A 17,276-nucleotide genomic window follows, 5' to 3' on the forward strand; every position below is an offset into this window, starting at 1 on the left:
GGCCAGAGCCTCCTGGCTGCCTGGAGGCCCAAGCACACGCTCCCCAACTTGGCCATCACAGCCTCTCTAAGCCATGCTGGTCCCTGAGCTTCCCATTTACCATTCCAAACTCGGCTCGATGCAGGAACGCTGACCCACTGTCTCGGTGTCCCATGCTAGAGTCTGCCCTGGGTAGCAACCAAGCCAGTGGCATAGCACACAGGTCAGAGCCTGGCTACACAAGCTGCATGAGAGGATAGAATAGGACCACACGGTCCCATTCCGGGCCTCGGGGGGCTGCCAGCCAGCTTGGGATGCCTGCCTGAGCTGGATCACTCCTAGAGGATGCTGGGATGCTACTGGGATGACCACCTTCTGCTGTGCCTAGTCCTTCATTTTCCTGGCTTTTTGCCTCACAGGTGAACAATAACGGGATCATCTCCTTCCTGAAGGAGGTTTCTCAGTTCACCCCCGTGGCCTTCCCCATCGCCAAAGACCGCTGTGTGGTAGCAGCCTTCTGGGCAGATGTGGACAACCGACGTGCAGGCGATGTCTACTACCGGGAGGCCACCGACCCGGCCATGCTGCGTAGAGCCACGGAGGACATCAGACGGTACTTTCCTGAGCTCCCGGACTTCTCGGCTACCTGGGTTTTTGTTGCCACCTGGTACCGTGTGACCTTCTTTGGAGGCAGCTCCTCTTCCCCCGTGAGTCCAAGTGGCTGTGTGGCCTGGGAGGGGGAGGCTATGTGGTTGGGAGCTGCCAAGGCAGGCTAGGTATCGATGGTCTATACTCGAGAAGCACTCTGGGCTCAAGGTAATATCGCTTTTCTGAAATCACAGGGCCAGTGTGGAGGAGGGCAGAGCCTCACCCTTCCTGGGCCTCAGTAAATCGGGAAGCCCAGCACACCCGCTCTCATGTGTGAGATGCAGTGGAGCCATGGTGCTAAACGGGTTTCTGTTGGAATGGCTTTGCTCTCTAACAGTTCTAGGATGGGGCAGGGTCAGAAGGGTCTGTTCGAGGTGGGATGTTTTTTGTTTGGTTAGTTCTTATAGTGTGTGTGTGTGTGTGTGTGTGTGTGTGTGTGTGTGTGTGTGTGTGGTGTATGCACATCTACATCTGCACATGTGCGTGCCTATGGACAGGTCAGAGGGAGGTGCTGGGTGTCCTGTTCTGTGTCATTTTCTCCTTCTTGTATATCATCTAGATGGGGGTCTTTGAGCTTTGAGTTAGCCTAGCAACCAACAAAACTAACGCAATCCTTCTGTCTCCATCAACCCCCCAGCATTGAAGTTACAGGCTTATGTGCAGCCATGTCCCAGTTTGTCCTAGTGATGGATATACTTGTGTGGCAAGCACTCATACAGCTGAACCACCAGTCCAGCTTTTCTTGGTATTTTGGGGGGTTTGTTTGTTTGTTTGGAGTAGGGTATAATGTAACCCAGGTTGGCTTCAAACTTGCTATGTAAGTTGTGGATTGACCTTCATTCAATTCCTGATGCTATCACGTTGCTCTCCAGAGTGCTGGGTTTACAGGTATGTGCCTCCATGCCTGGCTGTTCTGACTCACTCCTTGGTAATGGTATTCAGCTAGATGGAGCAGCTGAGTTCTCTGTGTCTTTGGCAAGTGTGGTCAGATGCTGCTGCCCACCCAGACAGGCTGTTTTCCAGCACTTACTATAGATAGGCCTATTCTGGAAGCTAAGCCACATAGAAAGAAGCCCTGGGATGCAATTGGCCTTTCAACCCTATTTATTCACACAATAGGGACTTCTGAAGGGCACCTTCTGGGTGGTAGACATTGTCCCAAGTACTGGATGACAACCCTGGACAGAGCCAACAAGACAAGGCTGGACTGTGGGGCTTATATAAGCCCCTAACAAAGACAGCAGGTGTAGGGACATGCTAGGAAGTGCCATCTAATCAGGCAGCAGCAGTTGGAGGGGCTCATTAGGCCCCCACAGCACCCCACACCCCACACCACTGGCCTTTGCTGACCATCACCCTTCCAGCCACCTGGGCAGCGCTTGTCTGCTTACGGTCGTTCCCGCCAGGGCTTACATAAGAGCGATTCCTGTTCAGCTTTTCATTGGTTCCAGTGACGGAAACAAGCTCGGACTCTGAGATAGGCCCATGTACTACCCGTGCCTGATGGCATGGCCGTTTGAGATTCTTCTGTGACACACATATCCCCAGAGCAGTCTGCTGACCTCTCACAGTGTCCGTTTGGAGGTGCCTGTTCTCTGCACCCCAGATAAGTACACTGTCATCTTCTTCCTTCTTTGCTAACCCTGTAGGCAGAACAAGGAATGCTTCTTTTAAACTTGGATATCTTTGGCTGACATACATGTTGGACTTTTTTTTTCCTAGTATCATTGCTACAGCATTAGGTGACGATGTGCTTATTCACACCTTAATCCTAGTTTTCTTAATGCTTAGGGTCCTTTTTTATTGTCCTAAGCTATTCTGGATATAAAGGATATCAGCATTCTTGTCTGTCATATGTTATACTTTTTTTTTTTTTGCTGTCTGCCAATCATTTTGATATTACAGCATTTTTCCTAAGAAGTTTTTTTGTTTTGTTGTTGTTGTTTTTTTGTTTTTTGTTTGTTTGTTTGTTTTTGTCCATAAATGTATTGATCTCTCTTTTGGCATTTGCTGTTAATAAATATCACAGAAGTCCTTCTTTGGGATGCAATGTGTGTTTCCCTGTATTTTCTTCTAGGACTTCTGTGAGTTTTGTTTTAAAACATACTTGGTTTGGGATTTGTTTTCATGAACAATGTGGCGTGGGGCATGATGCTAGCTTTGCCTAATCGTTTCCTCACCCCAGTCTGAAACACTCTCAGGGTGCACTTCTCAGGGATGTTCATGGAGTCAAAGTCCATGGAAACAGTGAAACTAATACTAAAAGCTGCTTTTCTCTCTGTTTGTGGGTTTGGTTGAGTGAGAGCTAGCCCACTGTGTGTCTGTACCCCAGCCTCTGCGGGAGTCTGAGCCCCTTGAGGCTGGGGACAGTGTCTGCTCCAGGTGTTCTGGTCCCGCCCCTTAACAGTGCGGTAGATGAGCACCAGGCTGTAGAGATAGACAAAACCACTGTGGTCCTGCCTTGCGTGGCCGTCCATTTGGGGGAGAAAGGGCCTCTGATGTGGGGCAGGGAGTGTAGCCAGTCACAGCTAGCCCCCTCTCCTGGCAGGTCAACACATTCCAAACAGTGCTCATCACCGATGGCCGGTTCTCCTTCACCATCTTCAACTATGAGTCCATCTTGTGGACCACAGGCACGCATGCCAGCAGCGGCGGGGATGCTGACGGCTTGGGAGGCATCGCAGCCCAGGTAGGCCGGGACAGAATTGGTGCCCAGTGCTCAGGGGCCCCTGTTCCTCCTGCCAAGGTGACATGGGCAGGAGAAGTAGGCAGACCTTCACTGTAGCAGATAGCTGTTCCCTTCCAGACCTATGCAGAGATCAGTGCATGGCAGCCACAGTAACTCTGTGTCCTTCCAGCCACTCGGTGCCCCAAACCACAATATAGCCTCTAGTACCTTTGCCCCTTCCTCCCTCATAAAGGTTTCATTCCCAGATGTGGCAAGAAGACTCTGTTGGGTTGTGCCCATCCCCCAACTCTTCAACTCACCTCCTGTCCCCAACTTTCTCATGGTGTGGCACTTCTCTTGGGCCTTAAGTGAGGCCTAGATGCTAAGTGGTGAGTGCTAGAAGCTAGGGAGGAGGTCCAGCACCACACTTAGCTGGAGAGACCCCAACATCTGCAAAGTCCTCTGCTCACAAGGCTGTCTCTCCACCTCCCTTGACTTGGGCCATCCTGAGGGACTGGAAGGAGACCTGCCTCCCTCTCTGCCCCGCCCCCAGGCAGGTTTCAATGCAGGTGATGGGCACCGATACTTCAACATCCCTGGGTCGCGCACAGCAGACATGGCTGAGGTGGAGACCACCACCAACGTGGGCGTGCCCGGGCGCTGGGCGTTTAGAATCGATGATGCCCAGGTGCGAGTGGGGGGCTGCGGCCATACAAGTAAGAGGCTCAGGGAGGGGAGGGTTAAGGAACTCGGTGGCAGTAGGGGTGGGGCACAGGGGCTAGAACTATCCCCCTCCTCACTAAATCCCCACCCACCCTCCCCGTCCCACAGCCCATCCTGTCCCATGCCTTGGGTGACCTGTGTCTTCTGGGGAGAGGAACAGAGCAGGGCTGCCCCTGCCCGCACCCTACCCTTGTCTCCATCTCAGGGGTGATGGGTGACAGGGGCCTCCATAGGCCTGATGATGGTGGAGACAAGCCAGACCATCTTAGGTCTTTCTGGTCTAGTGGCACAAGCAGGCAGATGGCCCCAGCAGCACAGACTGGGCGCCCCACTCAGTAGCGCCAACTCTACTGCCATGTGGTTTCTAGAAGATAGCACATCCTGAAACACCCTGCACACAATGCAAAGGTGTCAAGGCATTGGCTGGCTGACCTGCCAATCAGATGAATTCATCACAAACCCTCCTAAACCTGGGTTGAAGATAGGCGCAGGCTGGGACCCACCCCACAAATGTGTTCCTCGTGTGGATGAGGCAGCACAACAGCATGCTTTTCCCCAGCACTGTGTCCACCAAAGAGAACTTAGCTGCGAGACCACACAGAGCAGCTGCGGGTCATGGAGCCCATATGGTGAAAGGGTGATGAGGAAGGGTATACTGAGGACATGCAAGGCTGGGGAGGAAGGAGATGGCACACACTTGGCTCCCTGGGTACTAAGATCCACCTGAGTGTACATAGCAGGCCAGCCTGGAAAGTCAAAGATGAACCAGGTGCCATCCCAGCCCCAGGGCAGCAAGTGGAACATTTAAGAGACCAGAACCCCAGGGCAGCCCAAGCCCTGTACTTGGTCAGCAGTCAGCTCTGGCACTGGGACTCTGGACAGTGCCATCTGAAGAGGTCCTGGGGAGCTGCTTTGTGATGGGGGCTGGGAGGACAGGTCCTTTGCCAGAGGCCAGCGTGTTAGGTTCCGGTGAGATGCAACCCATGCTTTTCAAACTACTCAAGCTCTGCTGGGGCGGGGGACTCCCAGAAGAGGATCCAGCCAGTCCCTTTCAGGCCCCAACCTATTGTGAAGCACCTTTTCCTGGGTCTCAGATAAGACAGCACAGGAAACAGCTGCAGAGATGCCCTGGTGCTGGTGGTACCTCTAGGAGCCAGCGACACAGCTATACTGCAATCCAGGGGCAGCTGTGGCCCATTACATAGACAGGAGCTTGCTCAAGAAGGGAGGATGGGTGGTGCCTGAGAGGTGGTCGGTGCCTTGTGTCTGGAATCTAACTCCTAAGCAGGCCAGGCTCCTCTCCTGGCCATGGCCGCTACAGGGCAGCCAGACTTCAAGTAGGCCAGGTGAGCACAGCATTGCTAAATGATCCCATGTGACAGAAAGGTAAGCTTCCTGCCCAGAAGATACCCACAGTCTGAATAGTGTGGTGGGTTGTTTGTCCTCCCTGGATTCTTCGTGGAGCGCTACTAGTAACAAGCGATTGGATTCCTGGAGACTTTCTGATCACCTGCCGATTTGTGACTAACCTCTTATTTCAGGAGTCTGGCCTGACCTCATAGAACTGTGTTTGGGAGATTGCTAAGGGCTCCAGGGAACCCTGGGAGGCCATGCTGTGATAACCTCTTGCTGTGATGACTAAGGGCCAACTTAGAAAATCAGGAGGGTGGCTGAGCACCCCTGAGCTTCTAGAAGTGTAGATGGTAGAGATGGAAAGGGTTAGAGAGATAAAAGGAGCTAAGGGTATAGTTGATTCTGGGGGTGTCTGCCTCCACAGGAAGCCAGAGTCAGACCCTGGGACACTAGTGATCAGCAAGAGATCCTGGCAAAAGTACCTGCCAGGCAAACTGGGCTCCAGCTCAGGGACCCAGAAACTGGACACAAAGATGCCCTGTCACCAATGCCATGGTCACTAGACTGACCCTTTGATGGAGGGAAGGGAGAGACAGCCATTGCATGTGGCTCTCCTGCCCATACCCTAGATGCAGTGGCATGAGGCTTGGGCTCCTTCCTGTGTCCACAGCCTCTGTGTGCCTGGTCCTGCGCCCATGCCTCAATGGCGGCAAGTGCATTGATGACTGCGTCACCGGCAACCCCTCCTACACCTGCTCCTGTCTGGCTGGCTTCACAGGGCGGAGATGCCACCTGGGTGAGTCACTAGCACATGGGTGGGGCCAAGGCATCCACCGACTGCCCTGTACCACATCGTTCCTTCACTCACATGGTCATATACCAGGCTCAGGGAAACACTGTAGGGCAGACAGTGTCTTTGAGGTCAAAGGTCTCTGTCCTCGTTGAGGTAGGAACTGATGGAGGCCAAATGCTATAGTTACATGACAGTGAGTGCTCCCCACCTTACCACTCTAAGTCAAGGCCTGTCTGGGTTCGGGGCTTAGTCTGTCCTCCACCCCTACCCAAAGCCCTGGCAATTCCTTCACAGTTTCCTCTACTGAGGCCCCAGCCTGCTCCATGTTTCAGATGTGAACGAGTGTGCTTCCCATCCATGTCAGAACGGTGGGACCTGCACCCACGGCGTCAACAGTTTCAGCTGCCAGTGCCCAGCCGGCTTCAAGGGACTCACCTGTGAATCAGGTGAGCAGGCCCCGCCCCGCCGGCCCTGCCGGCTGCAAGATGGAAGATGCATAGCTAGGTATGATTGGGACTGAGGACTGCAGGGCTTTGGCACCAGAGTGTGCAGCCCAGAGAGTTCCATCGTGAGGGAGTGCAGGAGCCCAGTGTCAGGGGAGTGACTTGTCTTACAGTGTGGGCAGGAGCAAGCATGGGTGACGTATAGCAGACACAGACTTCCTGGCCCTGGCACTAGGTTGAGGATGAAGCCCTGGAATAGATGAGCATCCTCCACTGGGCCAGGATCAGAGTCACGAGTCTTCTAGGAGTAAGAAGGTGGAGGATTTCCGGGGTAAGATGGGACAGCTTTGAGGCGGGGAGGGGCTAGCCACATGCTCCCAGAGCACAGGCCCTTCTACCTCACATGCCACTGGCCCCGGAACCAACTGCTCTGTCCAAGGTTCTCACAGCCTGAGAAGGTGCATCTCCCCCGCTGCTTCCAGACTGTTGTAGCCCTTCGTCTTCACAGTCCAGTTCATCTGAAGCACTCACCAATCCGTTCAGCCTCCAGTTCTCTACTCAGAGCCCTCCTCCTCCTCCTCCTCCTCCTCCTCCTCCTCCTCCTCCTCCTCCTCCTCCTTGCCCTGCACTGTCCCTGAAGGTAGACCCTTCCATTCTAGCCCCCACCCTACCACATGGTCTACTCCAAAGGCTTGGCCAAGGTGGCCCTTTAGTGTCAAACAGTGTGACTACCACTCCTGACGCAGCTCAGCCCCTCCACATCCTTAGTCTCCTCAATAGACTATAGCCATCGTTTTATATATATATAAACCCTTCTACACATGATCACTTTTTACTTAAGAAATTTTCATGCAATCCCATGTATATAGGTACATAAACTCACTAGATAAATCATTTACTGATGATAAATCATAATGAAATTTTTCTTAAAATTATTTGCTATACATATAATTTTACCACTTACTAAACATGAAAGCAGCCAGAAGAGGTGGTGAATGCCTTTAAAACCAGGACTTGGGAGGCAGAGGCAAGTGGCTCTTTTATACATTCAAGGTCAGCCTGGTCTATGTAGCAAGTTCTAGGCCAGCCAAGGCTGCATGAGATGGGGAAAAAGAATGATGAAAGCAAATTTGCATACTAATAAAGTAAATGTGCATGTTTATTTTATATAAAGAGTTAAATCTTGGCTGAATATTTGATACTGCAGGACATAGGGCATCTTCAACACTTTCCAGGGCTGATGAATATTTTGATTTCATAAGCATCAATGATAAGAATACTGCTTCTCATGTATGCATAGTATAAGATGGCAGAAGTATGTTTGAGTCAAAGCTAAAACTCACAGGATTTGAAAGATGGCTCATGAAGTGCTTGCCACTCAAGCATAAGAACCTAAAATTGATTTCTGGAACCTATCTACAAGATCCACGTGTGGTAGTGGGTACTTTTATCATCCCAGACAGATAAGATCCCAAGAGCTTATGGGCAGGCCACCCTATCCTAAATTAGCAACTTCCATGCCTGTCCCAAAAAACAAGGTTAACCTCTGGCTTCCACTCACATGCAAGTGCACACACATTTATGTATGTATGTATGTATGTATGTGTATATATATATATATATATATATATATATATATCACAAAATAATTCAGTCAATTTTATTAAACTCTAGTTGACTCAAACAGCAATTTTAAGAATCAAACTCTTACCAGGCAGTGCCGGTGCACACCTCTAATCTCAGACACACGCGGGAGGCAGAGGCAAGCAGATTTCTGTGAGTTCAAAGCCAGCCTGGTCTACAGAGTGAGTTCCAGGTTAGCCAAAGCTATACAGAGAAACCGTGCCTCAAAAAAATCTAGAAAAAAAAAATCAAACTCTCAGGCCTGGTGGCTCATGCCTTTAGTTCCAGCACTCCAGGGCAGAGTCAGGCAGTTCAAAGCCAGACTGGTCTACATAGTGAGTTCCAGGACACCCAGGGCTCCATAGAGAGACCCTGGAAAGAGAAAGTGGGGGGGAGGGGTGGAGGAAGAGAAAACTACCAAGCTCTATTATCATACAGTTCAAAGACAATACTAATGTGGTTTTTACATGCTGAAGAATAACAGTAGGAAAACAGCAAAAGTCTTTGCTTCCATAAGATGATATGTTTGTATTAGAAAAGAAAACATATATGTGCAATAAGAAAACTGTGACTCATTGTACCCATCATCTGGAGTCTGAGCTGAAGCAGTGCTCACTGGTCTTGCCTGACATCATGCCATGTGCTTTGCAAAGTGTGCACTTTGTGCTCAGATCTAAGGCAGCAGTGAAGCTGCAGGTCAACACAGTGCAACTGCCAAACCCACCTCAGGTTCATTATGCAGTTCCTGAATTTTTAGTTATTGTGCATTCAGAAGTATTTTACTGTTGCAGATTTTTTTCCACAATATCCAACTTCAGCTATGCAACCACCCACAGGATTTTCAGATCACAGTTTAAGAAGCTAGGATTTAGATCAAGGGTCTTCAAATAGCATCCACATCCAAGCTTCACTCTAGAAAAACAATCCTATCAAGATTCATGGTCACAAAAAGCTGTGTTTAATTTCAGTGCACACACATACATTTGTACTTGAGAAAACTGTGGTTGAAAGACAGTAAGAGGTCTGCACATGCTCAAACACACACACACACACACACACACACACACACACACACACACACACGGAACAAATTTGTGAAAGAAATGAAAAGGAAATGTGATTTTAAGCACACACAAAGGTGGGATTTCCACCTGGTAAGAACAGTTTGCAGTGAGCCCTCAGCTGTCCAGTGTGGACAGAGGCACCTTGTCCTGCATGGTTGCAATGCATTCATGGCAAAAGAGCTTTTCCGGAAGCAGAGGCTAGCCCCTACTATTCCTGAGGCAGAGACTAGCCCCTACTTGCCCTCACTGCATCAGCAGAAGCAGATGTGGGAACTACTGTGGAGAGTCAGAAGGTCTATGTCTCTGTCCACCTGCCAAAGCCCAGGGAGGCTCTAAGAGTATTACTGCACTGGCCACAGAGGGCAGGAGCAGAGCTGGGCAGCAGCCACTCCTTAGCCACTGACACAGACTGGGGGCACCAAGTTCCCAGAAGCCACTGTTAGAAGAATGACCAAAGCTGGTTAGTTCTCCCTGACACCCCCTCTGGCACACATGCCCTTCCTCCATGCTAGGTTTACTGAACTAGAACCAATTCATAGAGAGGTTTAGGTACCTTTGGGACTGCCGTAGCCAGGCTCCCTCCCAGCTTGTCCTCCAGAGATAGCCAGGGTCCCCTCTCAATGAGCCTAGAGCGTGTCAACCCTCTTATTGAGCCTAGAGCGTGTCTTCAGGGATTTGCGTTCATCAGTCCACTGCAGGACACTGATTCCAGTATCCTGTCTACTCCTCCTTACTTGTAGCCCAGTCTCCATGTGATAACAAAGTGTGTCAAAACGGTGGCCAGTGCGAGGCAGAGAGCAGCTCTGCCGTGTGTGTGTGTCAGGCTGGATACACTGGGGCCACCTGTGAGACAGGTGAGTGACCTACACATGGGGTGGGGGTGCTACGGGTGGCAGGCAGAGCTTGGGGGGGTGTTCCCCTCTGGCCAGGTTCAGGGTGGTCATGGTCTGGCTTAAGGTAATCCCCCCGTTTTTACTTCCCCTAGATGTGGATGAATGCAGCTCAGACCCATGCCTGAACGGAGGATCATGCATAGACCTTGTTGGAAACTACAGCTGCATTTGTGCGGAGCCCTTTGAGGGACCTCACTGTGAGACAGGTAGCTGCCACACAGTCCTCTACAACGACTGCAACTGTAAAGTGGCTTTCACTTGAGCCACCCACTGTTTCCTGTCCCTCAGACTTCTTCCCTCCCAGTCCTTCCAGAGCCACCAACTCAGGAGAACAAAAAGCAAGGAGGCCATATGCAATATGAGGCTGGGCGGGCCTGTCCCTTCTGGACGTTGGTGTCCATCTATAATGATCAGGGATAGGTGACAAATTCCCAGGTCCCTTTTCTCAACTCAGAGGATTCTAGTCCTTTTAGCATTTTCCCCTTCCTGGCACACAGTGGAAACAGGCTTCTACACAAATAAATTACAAAAAAAAAAAAAAAATTTCAAAGTACGCGGAAAAATTGGACACCTGAAAAAAATAAAAATTAATAAACTAGCAAAAGAAGGCTGAGCATATTAACAACAGATGATGAGCTTAGAGTAGGAAATACTAATGGGAAAGAAGGGAACCACTTCCTGTGGTAAAGAGGTCATCATTTGTCAAGAAGACAAACCTAAACTGATATAAATATACCCAAAACCATGAGCTAAAAGATGATAGATTTTGAAACAAATGAACAGGTCCATAATTTGGTATTCATAGGACACACAGAAATGGCTAAAGCCGTGGAAGACTTGCACCTGGCCTAATAGAGAGCTAGCTACAGAGCACTCACAGTTTTTGCCCAGTGCTCATGAATTTTCATTATGGCTGGCCATGTTGTGGGCCATGAAATAAGGCTCAGTGGCTTAAAACCACAGCAGTTAAACTAGTAATCACTGGAAAATCTTAACTCTTTTACCAACAGGAGTGTTTGGTCAATGAGGTGTGGAAGCTCTGGGTGGTCTTCAGCACTGCTGGTTGTGTGTGTGTGTGTGTGTGTGTGTGTGTGTGTGTGTGTGTGTGTGTGTGTGTGTGTGTGTGTGTGTCCGTCCCCGCCCGAAAAGGAGCCTGGGCCAAGCCAGCTTCTGGAAGATGAGCATTTGACTTGAATCTCCCTTGGCACTGAGAACAGCTGTGGGAACCCACAAGGAGGCCAGCTTCTTCAGCCTCTGCAGCCATGCCTGCTCTTGCCCTAGCATTCTCATCTAACGATGGCTACTAACCGCTGTCTTTCTTGCAGGAAGCTACCTGGTGCCTTCCCCCTGCCTCTCCAACCCCTGCAAGAATGGAGGCACCTGTGTGGATGCTGACCAGGGATACGTGTGTGAATGCCCTGAAGGTTTCATGGGCTTGGACTGCAGAGAGAGTGCGTTGGGGCTGTGGGGGCTATGTCCCAAGGCTGGGGCAGGGGAGGGGGCGGGGCCTGCTGTGGCAGCGGAGTTGGGGAGGGGCCTTCTTTGGGTTGTACATGCAGGAGACTCCATGAGAAAAAAAAAGTATGTGTGAGTGTGCGTGGTCAGTAGTTTTTTTTGGGAGGGTGGCCAGGATTGGCTAGGGCTGGGAGAAAGGGGCTACATTCTACACACGTGCGTCTCTCCCCTATTTCCACACAGGAATCCCCAGTGACTGCGCGTGCCGGAATGGCGGCAGGTGCCTGGGTGCCAACGCGACCCTCTGCCACTGTCCTCCAGGCTTCTTTGGGCTCCTCTGTGAATTTGGTGGGTTTCTTGCCCTGGACATCTTTAGCAGGGTCACTGGGTCTTGGGGGAGGAGCTTCCTCAAGAAGACAAGGTCACCAGGAAGACGAATGGGCACTAAAGGAGCTTCTTTCTTCACAGAAGTCACAGCCACGCCCTGCAACATGAACACACAGTGTCCAGATGGAGGCTACTGCATGGAGTATGGAGGGAGCTACCTTTGCGTCTGCCACACGGACCACAACATCAGCCACTGTGAGTGGCTAGGGACAGGCCAGCAGGGATCCTGGACAGTGGGCTAGCAGAAGGTGCAGGTGAAGCCGCAGAGCCAGGGTTGACAGAAGAGCCTGAATGTGAGGTAGCCACTGACAACCGCCTCACTTGGCAGTGTTTCAGTGTTCTCCCTCACTCCCTGAGGGAAGACATTTTGACAAAGATACAACACCACAATCCCATCTTCCCTCAGGCCTTAAAGCAGACACAGTTATGTGTGCCTGATGCACTTGCTGCTCTGTACCACTAGTGTAAAGGCACTGATCAGTTAAGTGATGTGGAATTATATGGATGATCATGCTGTCAGTGCCACAGGTCAAAGTTACCTTGTTGGATCGGAAGCTTGAATGTTGCTAAAATCAAGAGTTGGAGAAACTCCAGGAGTTGAGGCCTTAGGCCACGGGGAGCAATGCAGAGTGTATTTTAAGTGACTTGGTTTCAGCCAGAAGGGATGTCAAGGTGACCCTGGCAGGGCACGTGGTCTAGGACAGCCTTTCCCCTCTTCCCACAGCTCTGCCTTCACCCTGCGACTCCGACCCTTGCTTTAATGGAGGTTCCTGTGATGCCCACGACGACTCTTACACGTGCGAGTGCCCACGTGGGTTCCACGGAAGGCACTGCGAGAAAGGTGATGGAGGGAGGGGAGGGAAGTGGGGCGCGGGATGGGATCTGGAGAGTAGCGAGGGGGTAGGGCGCGGGCGGGGGCGGAAGGGGGGAGTGGGGGGAAGGCGACAGGAATGGGACGGGGCATGCGCCTCCCAGCCTCTGCCGTCAGCACCACGGAGAGCTCCCAGCCCACAAGCTCACAGCTGTTTGTGCGCCTGCCTTCACTGTTTCATCAGATAATCATTCTTTCTAGGGCTCCCCTTAAGTTCTTTGTTCCGCCCATCTAGGGCAGCATGCGACTCGCCATTTTTTGGCAATTATTTTCATAACTTATTCTGGTCTGCAAGCTTCAACAGGCTTCATTTTTCCCTCAGTATTTTTCCAAATAGATTCTAGAATCATCATATTGAAGTTAATTGTTTTTCATTCCGATTTTGTTAAATTTAGCTTAACATAGAGAAATCTACATTTACATTTAACCATCTAGAATGTAAGTATTCTTCTATAATGTGTTTCCGGGGTTGCCGTCTCCACCAGTGCTACCGAAGTCTATTCCTTTCTTGCAATAACACAGTAACACACATCTTCAAACCAGGCATCTCAGGCACAGCCTTGACCGAAGGCCTTGGTAACCAAGCTCAGGGCTCTGGGCATCCAAAACCCTGGCTGGCAGGAAAGCCAAAACCACAGTGGGCTAATGGGGAGCCTCCCCACACTGCCTCTCCTGCTATGTACCACATGCCCCAGAGCAGGTTTCTGTCAGAGGTGCCTAAGACCCTCACAGCTTCCTCTGTCCCTGAAGCAGCAGAGAAGGTTACTAAAGAGAAGGCCTTCTGCATGGTTATTCCTGAAACCTCATCCAGGGCCCTTCCGGAATCTGCTCTAAGGGACCCTGAGGGAGACCTGAGCATGGGCTAGAGAGGGCTGTGGTCTCTGGGTAGGATATCTGGTAGAGCTGTGAACTATGTGGCTGGAGGTCCACAGCAGATTCCGGAAGGGCCCCCTGTGTGTGTCTGCTGTGAGTTGGGGGCTCACTTCTCCAGCAAGGGGAGAATTGGCATATTTGAGACTGTGAGCTCCACCCACCCTTTGTTTAGACCTGGCTGAGTTAGCTCCTGCTATGGTGGGGCTTGGGGAACAGTTGAGACGCAGGCCTGACTTCAGTGACCCCCTACTCCCAGTCCAAAAGACTGAAAAGGCAGAGCATGGTAACAAGGATTCTGCACCACTAGGGAGCCAGCCCATGTTCACCATGTCTGTCTGTCTTTCCACACAGCCCGGCCACACCTGTGCAGCTCAGGGCCCTGCCGGAATGGTGGCACATGCAGGGAGACAGGCAACGAGTACCACTGCACCTGCCCTTATCGCTTCACTGGGAGACACTGTGAGATTGGTGCGGCCCCAGGGCAGGGGTGGGTGGTGATGGACGTGCTCTGAGCTAGGGCTGAGCCAGCCAGCATCCAGCTGGCCAAGCCCTGACCATCACGCACCTGCCTCTCAGGAACATGTTCATGGGACATAGAGAGGTTGACGTCCATGATACTTGACTCTGATGAGTGTCTTGTGCTTCCAGGAAAGCCAGACTCCTGTGCCTCTGGCCCCTGTCACAATGGTGGCACTTGCTTCCACTACATTGGCAAATACAAGTGTGACTGCCCTCCAGGCTTCTCTGGACGGCACTGTGAGATAGGTAAGATGAGAGCAGCTAGGGATACCCCCACTCAGCATGTGTGGAAACTGGGTCAGTGGCGGGGCTGGGCGGGATGGGAGGTGAGCTGAGTCCAGGGAGCAGGACCCATCCATGCAACACAGAGGACCTTGAGAGAGTCATGGTGAAAAAGGGCCTTCTGTGTTCTTGCAGCCCCCTCACCCTGCTTCCGGAGCCCGTGTTTGAATGGGGGTGTCTGTGAGGATCTAGGAACAGATTTCTCCTGCCACTGCCAACCAGGGTATACAGGACACCGGTGTCAGGCAGGTGAGAGCCAGGTGGGTGGGCTGGACATGGGGCATTGCTTCCTGATGCTCTAAGAGCTGATCAGGGATGGTGTCTTAGTTACTTTTCTACTGCTGTGACAAAGCACCATGACCAAAGTAACTTACAGAATAGTTTTTTTGGGGGGGCCTACAGTTCAGAGGGTGAGTCTATGACCACCGTGGTGGAACGCATGGCGTGGTGCTGGAGCAGTAGCTGGGACCTTACATCCTGATATACAAGAATGGGGCAAAGACAGAGAGCTAACTGGGTATGATATAGGCTTTTGAAACCTCAAACCCTTTCTCCAGTGACACGCCTCCTACAACAAGGCCACACCTTCTAATCCTTTCCAAACAGCTCCACCAGCTGGGGACCAAGCATTCAAATATATGAGCATATTGGGGGTGGGGGTGGGGCATCCTCATTTAGACCACCACAAAGGGGAAAGGGAAAAGCAGTTTCTGAGGTGCCAGCTCCAGAAACTGAACATTGTTTCCTTGAGTGGGTGGTTAGGAAGCCAGGCCTCCCTGGTCACATGAAAGAATAGAGATTAGACCAAGTGGGTGTGCTAATGCTCACTCAGGACGTGCTGATATTCTTTTGCAGAGGTGGACTGTGGTCGCCCTGAGGAGGTGAAGCATGCTACCATGCGCTTCAACGGAACTCACATGGGCTCAGTGGCCCTATACGTATGTGACCCTGGCTTCAGCCTGAGTGCCCTCAGCCATATGCGAGTCTGCCAGCCCCAAGGTGTCTGGAGCCAGCCTCCCCAGTGCATCGGTGATTCTGTGGGCCCTCAGGGATGGGTGGGGCAGGGCCAACATCCTCCTCTCACAGCCTTGTGAAGTTGTACTGAGCCTAAGCACAAGCTCCTCCTCCATCTCCTCTCTGTGAGTGGAGGCTATGCATCCTGTGGTGACAGGGGTGATTGCTGTCAGCTTTGTTCTGGGCTACTCCTACTTAGGGCTTTCTGGTCCTCAGAGCAACCAAGAGCAGGTTAAACAGCTGCAAACCCACACTGCAGATAAAGCAGCTGAGGCCCAAGACTTACTCCGAGGTCAGGGTCCTAAGGAAGCAGATCTCAGTTCAGGGCCCCAACCAGACCATTAGATTCAGGCTGCGTTTAAACAACATCCTAGCCTCCGCATCTGCGCTGGAAGAAGGCTGTTCCAGACAGCATCATCTCTAGGATCCCAGCCATGGCTCTGTCCTGGAGACACGGTCATGGTGACTGAAGCCCTGGAGCCGTGAAGCTCTTATCATGGTGTCAAGCATATAGCACGAAGCCCTGGGTACACAACTGTGTCATCAGGAGCTGTGTGATCATAGCACAGTTCTCATGGGACGTACAGACGGACAGTTCTTACGACAACTACCATTTTCTCCAATGCCTGGAGAAGCCCAGGCCTGCCAAGATAGGGTTCTGTAGAGAACTATCTGACTTCAGCACCAGGAATCCTCTATTCCTGCCCTCGCGAGCCCCAGGGTTCCTGCATGGCACTCAGAAGAGTAGCTGCCTCTCTACGTTCCATTTCTCCTCAACATGTTGCCAGGCATGGCGCCCTGGAGAGGAGGGGCTCCAGCAAGGTAACTAGATCCTGAGAAGCCCAGCCACCTTCAAAAAACAATGATGGACATCCACAGAGCAGCTACCGTGGAGGTGGACGTATAGAAGATGGCCAAACAGCACACAGGAATGTTCATCTGCTGCACGCGTTTTATATTATAATACACAGGAATAGTCACCTGCTACATACTGCACCACAGATGGGACAGTATGCAAAGGTTAATATGGCACTGGACATACACAACAGGATCAGTAGTAAACCATGCTGTAAAGGCAAGTAGGAGAGGTGAGACCTTAAACCACAATAGTTGAAATGGCCAGCATAATTTATAAGTGTCTACAGATGAAGACTAAGTCAGTGAGTTGACAGACAGTTGGGAGAGCTTCCCTAGAAAGAAGAGGGCCAGCTTTTGCACAAAAGAATGTGTAGAGCCTGGAGGAAAGCAGCAGCACCAAGCCTGAGATGCAAGGATATCATGGAGTAACAGAAGAGCCTTGACCAGCCATGGGGGATGCCACGGTGAGGGAATCACATTGGCATCAGACTTCTCACCACAAACATCAGAGGGGACAGTGAAGGCTCCTTTCAGATGTACTCGGGTGAAGACAGAAACAGTCACCCTGGCTGAACTATGACACCACGAGACCCATAGAATCACACCTGTTAACTTGTCAGAGCTGAGGGTCCAGAATTTCAGGTACCCTTTTCTACATGAGAAAGGCTGCTGGTACTTTAAGCTCAGAGCAGAGACCCACCATGAGCAGGGGGTGATAGTACAGGGGAAATCGGCCACACTGAGTCCTGTAGGGCAGGCACAGTGGAGTGATGGCAGAGGAGCCAGAATCACACACCCACCAGTTCTCACCCACAGACACCTGCCACAGG

General features: G+C 51.4%; 1 protein-coding gene across 2 annotated transcripts in view; it reads left to right on the forward strand.

Annotated features, from left to right (window-relative positions):
* SNED1 (sushi, nidogen and EGF like domains 1) overlaps positions 1–17,276 on the forward strand; it is a 61,865-nt gene that overhangs the window by 17,667 nt on the left and 26,922 nt on the right. For both annotated transcript variants that reach the window (XM_084778338.1, XM_084778339.1), the window contains exons 2-16: positions 399–686; positions 3,176–3,316; positions 3,849–4,011; positions 6,042–6,167; positions 6,497–6,610; positions 10,035–10,148; positions 10,280–10,393; positions 11,513–11,638; positions 11,886–11,990; positions 12,111–12,224; positions 12,754–12,870; positions 14,125–14,241; positions 14,422–14,538; positions 14,710–14,823; positions 15,430–15,603. In XM_084778338.1, coding sequence (XP_084634464.1) covers positions 399–686; positions 3,176–3,316; positions 3,849–4,011; positions 6,042–6,167; positions 6,497–6,610; positions 10,035–10,148; positions 10,280–10,393; positions 11,513–11,638; positions 11,886–11,990; positions 12,111–12,224; positions 12,754–12,870; positions 14,125–14,241; positions 14,422–14,538; positions 14,710–14,823; positions 15,430–15,603 — 2,044 coding nt within the window. The remainder of the gene's footprint in view (positions 1–398; positions 687–3,175; positions 3,317–3,848; positions 4,012–6,041; positions 6,168–6,496; positions 6,611–10,034; positions 10,149–10,279; positions 10,394–11,512; positions 11,639–11,885; positions 11,991–12,110; positions 12,225–12,753; positions 12,871–14,124; positions 14,242–14,421; positions 14,539–14,709; positions 14,824–15,429; positions 15,604–17,276) is intronic.

Source organism: Acomys minous, assembly GCF_964271855.1.
Source record: "Acomys minous genome assembly, chromosome: 4".
In the NCBI taxonomy this organism is placed as follows: Eukaryota; Metazoa; Chordata; class Mammalia; order Rodentia; family Muridae; genus Acomys; species Acomys minous.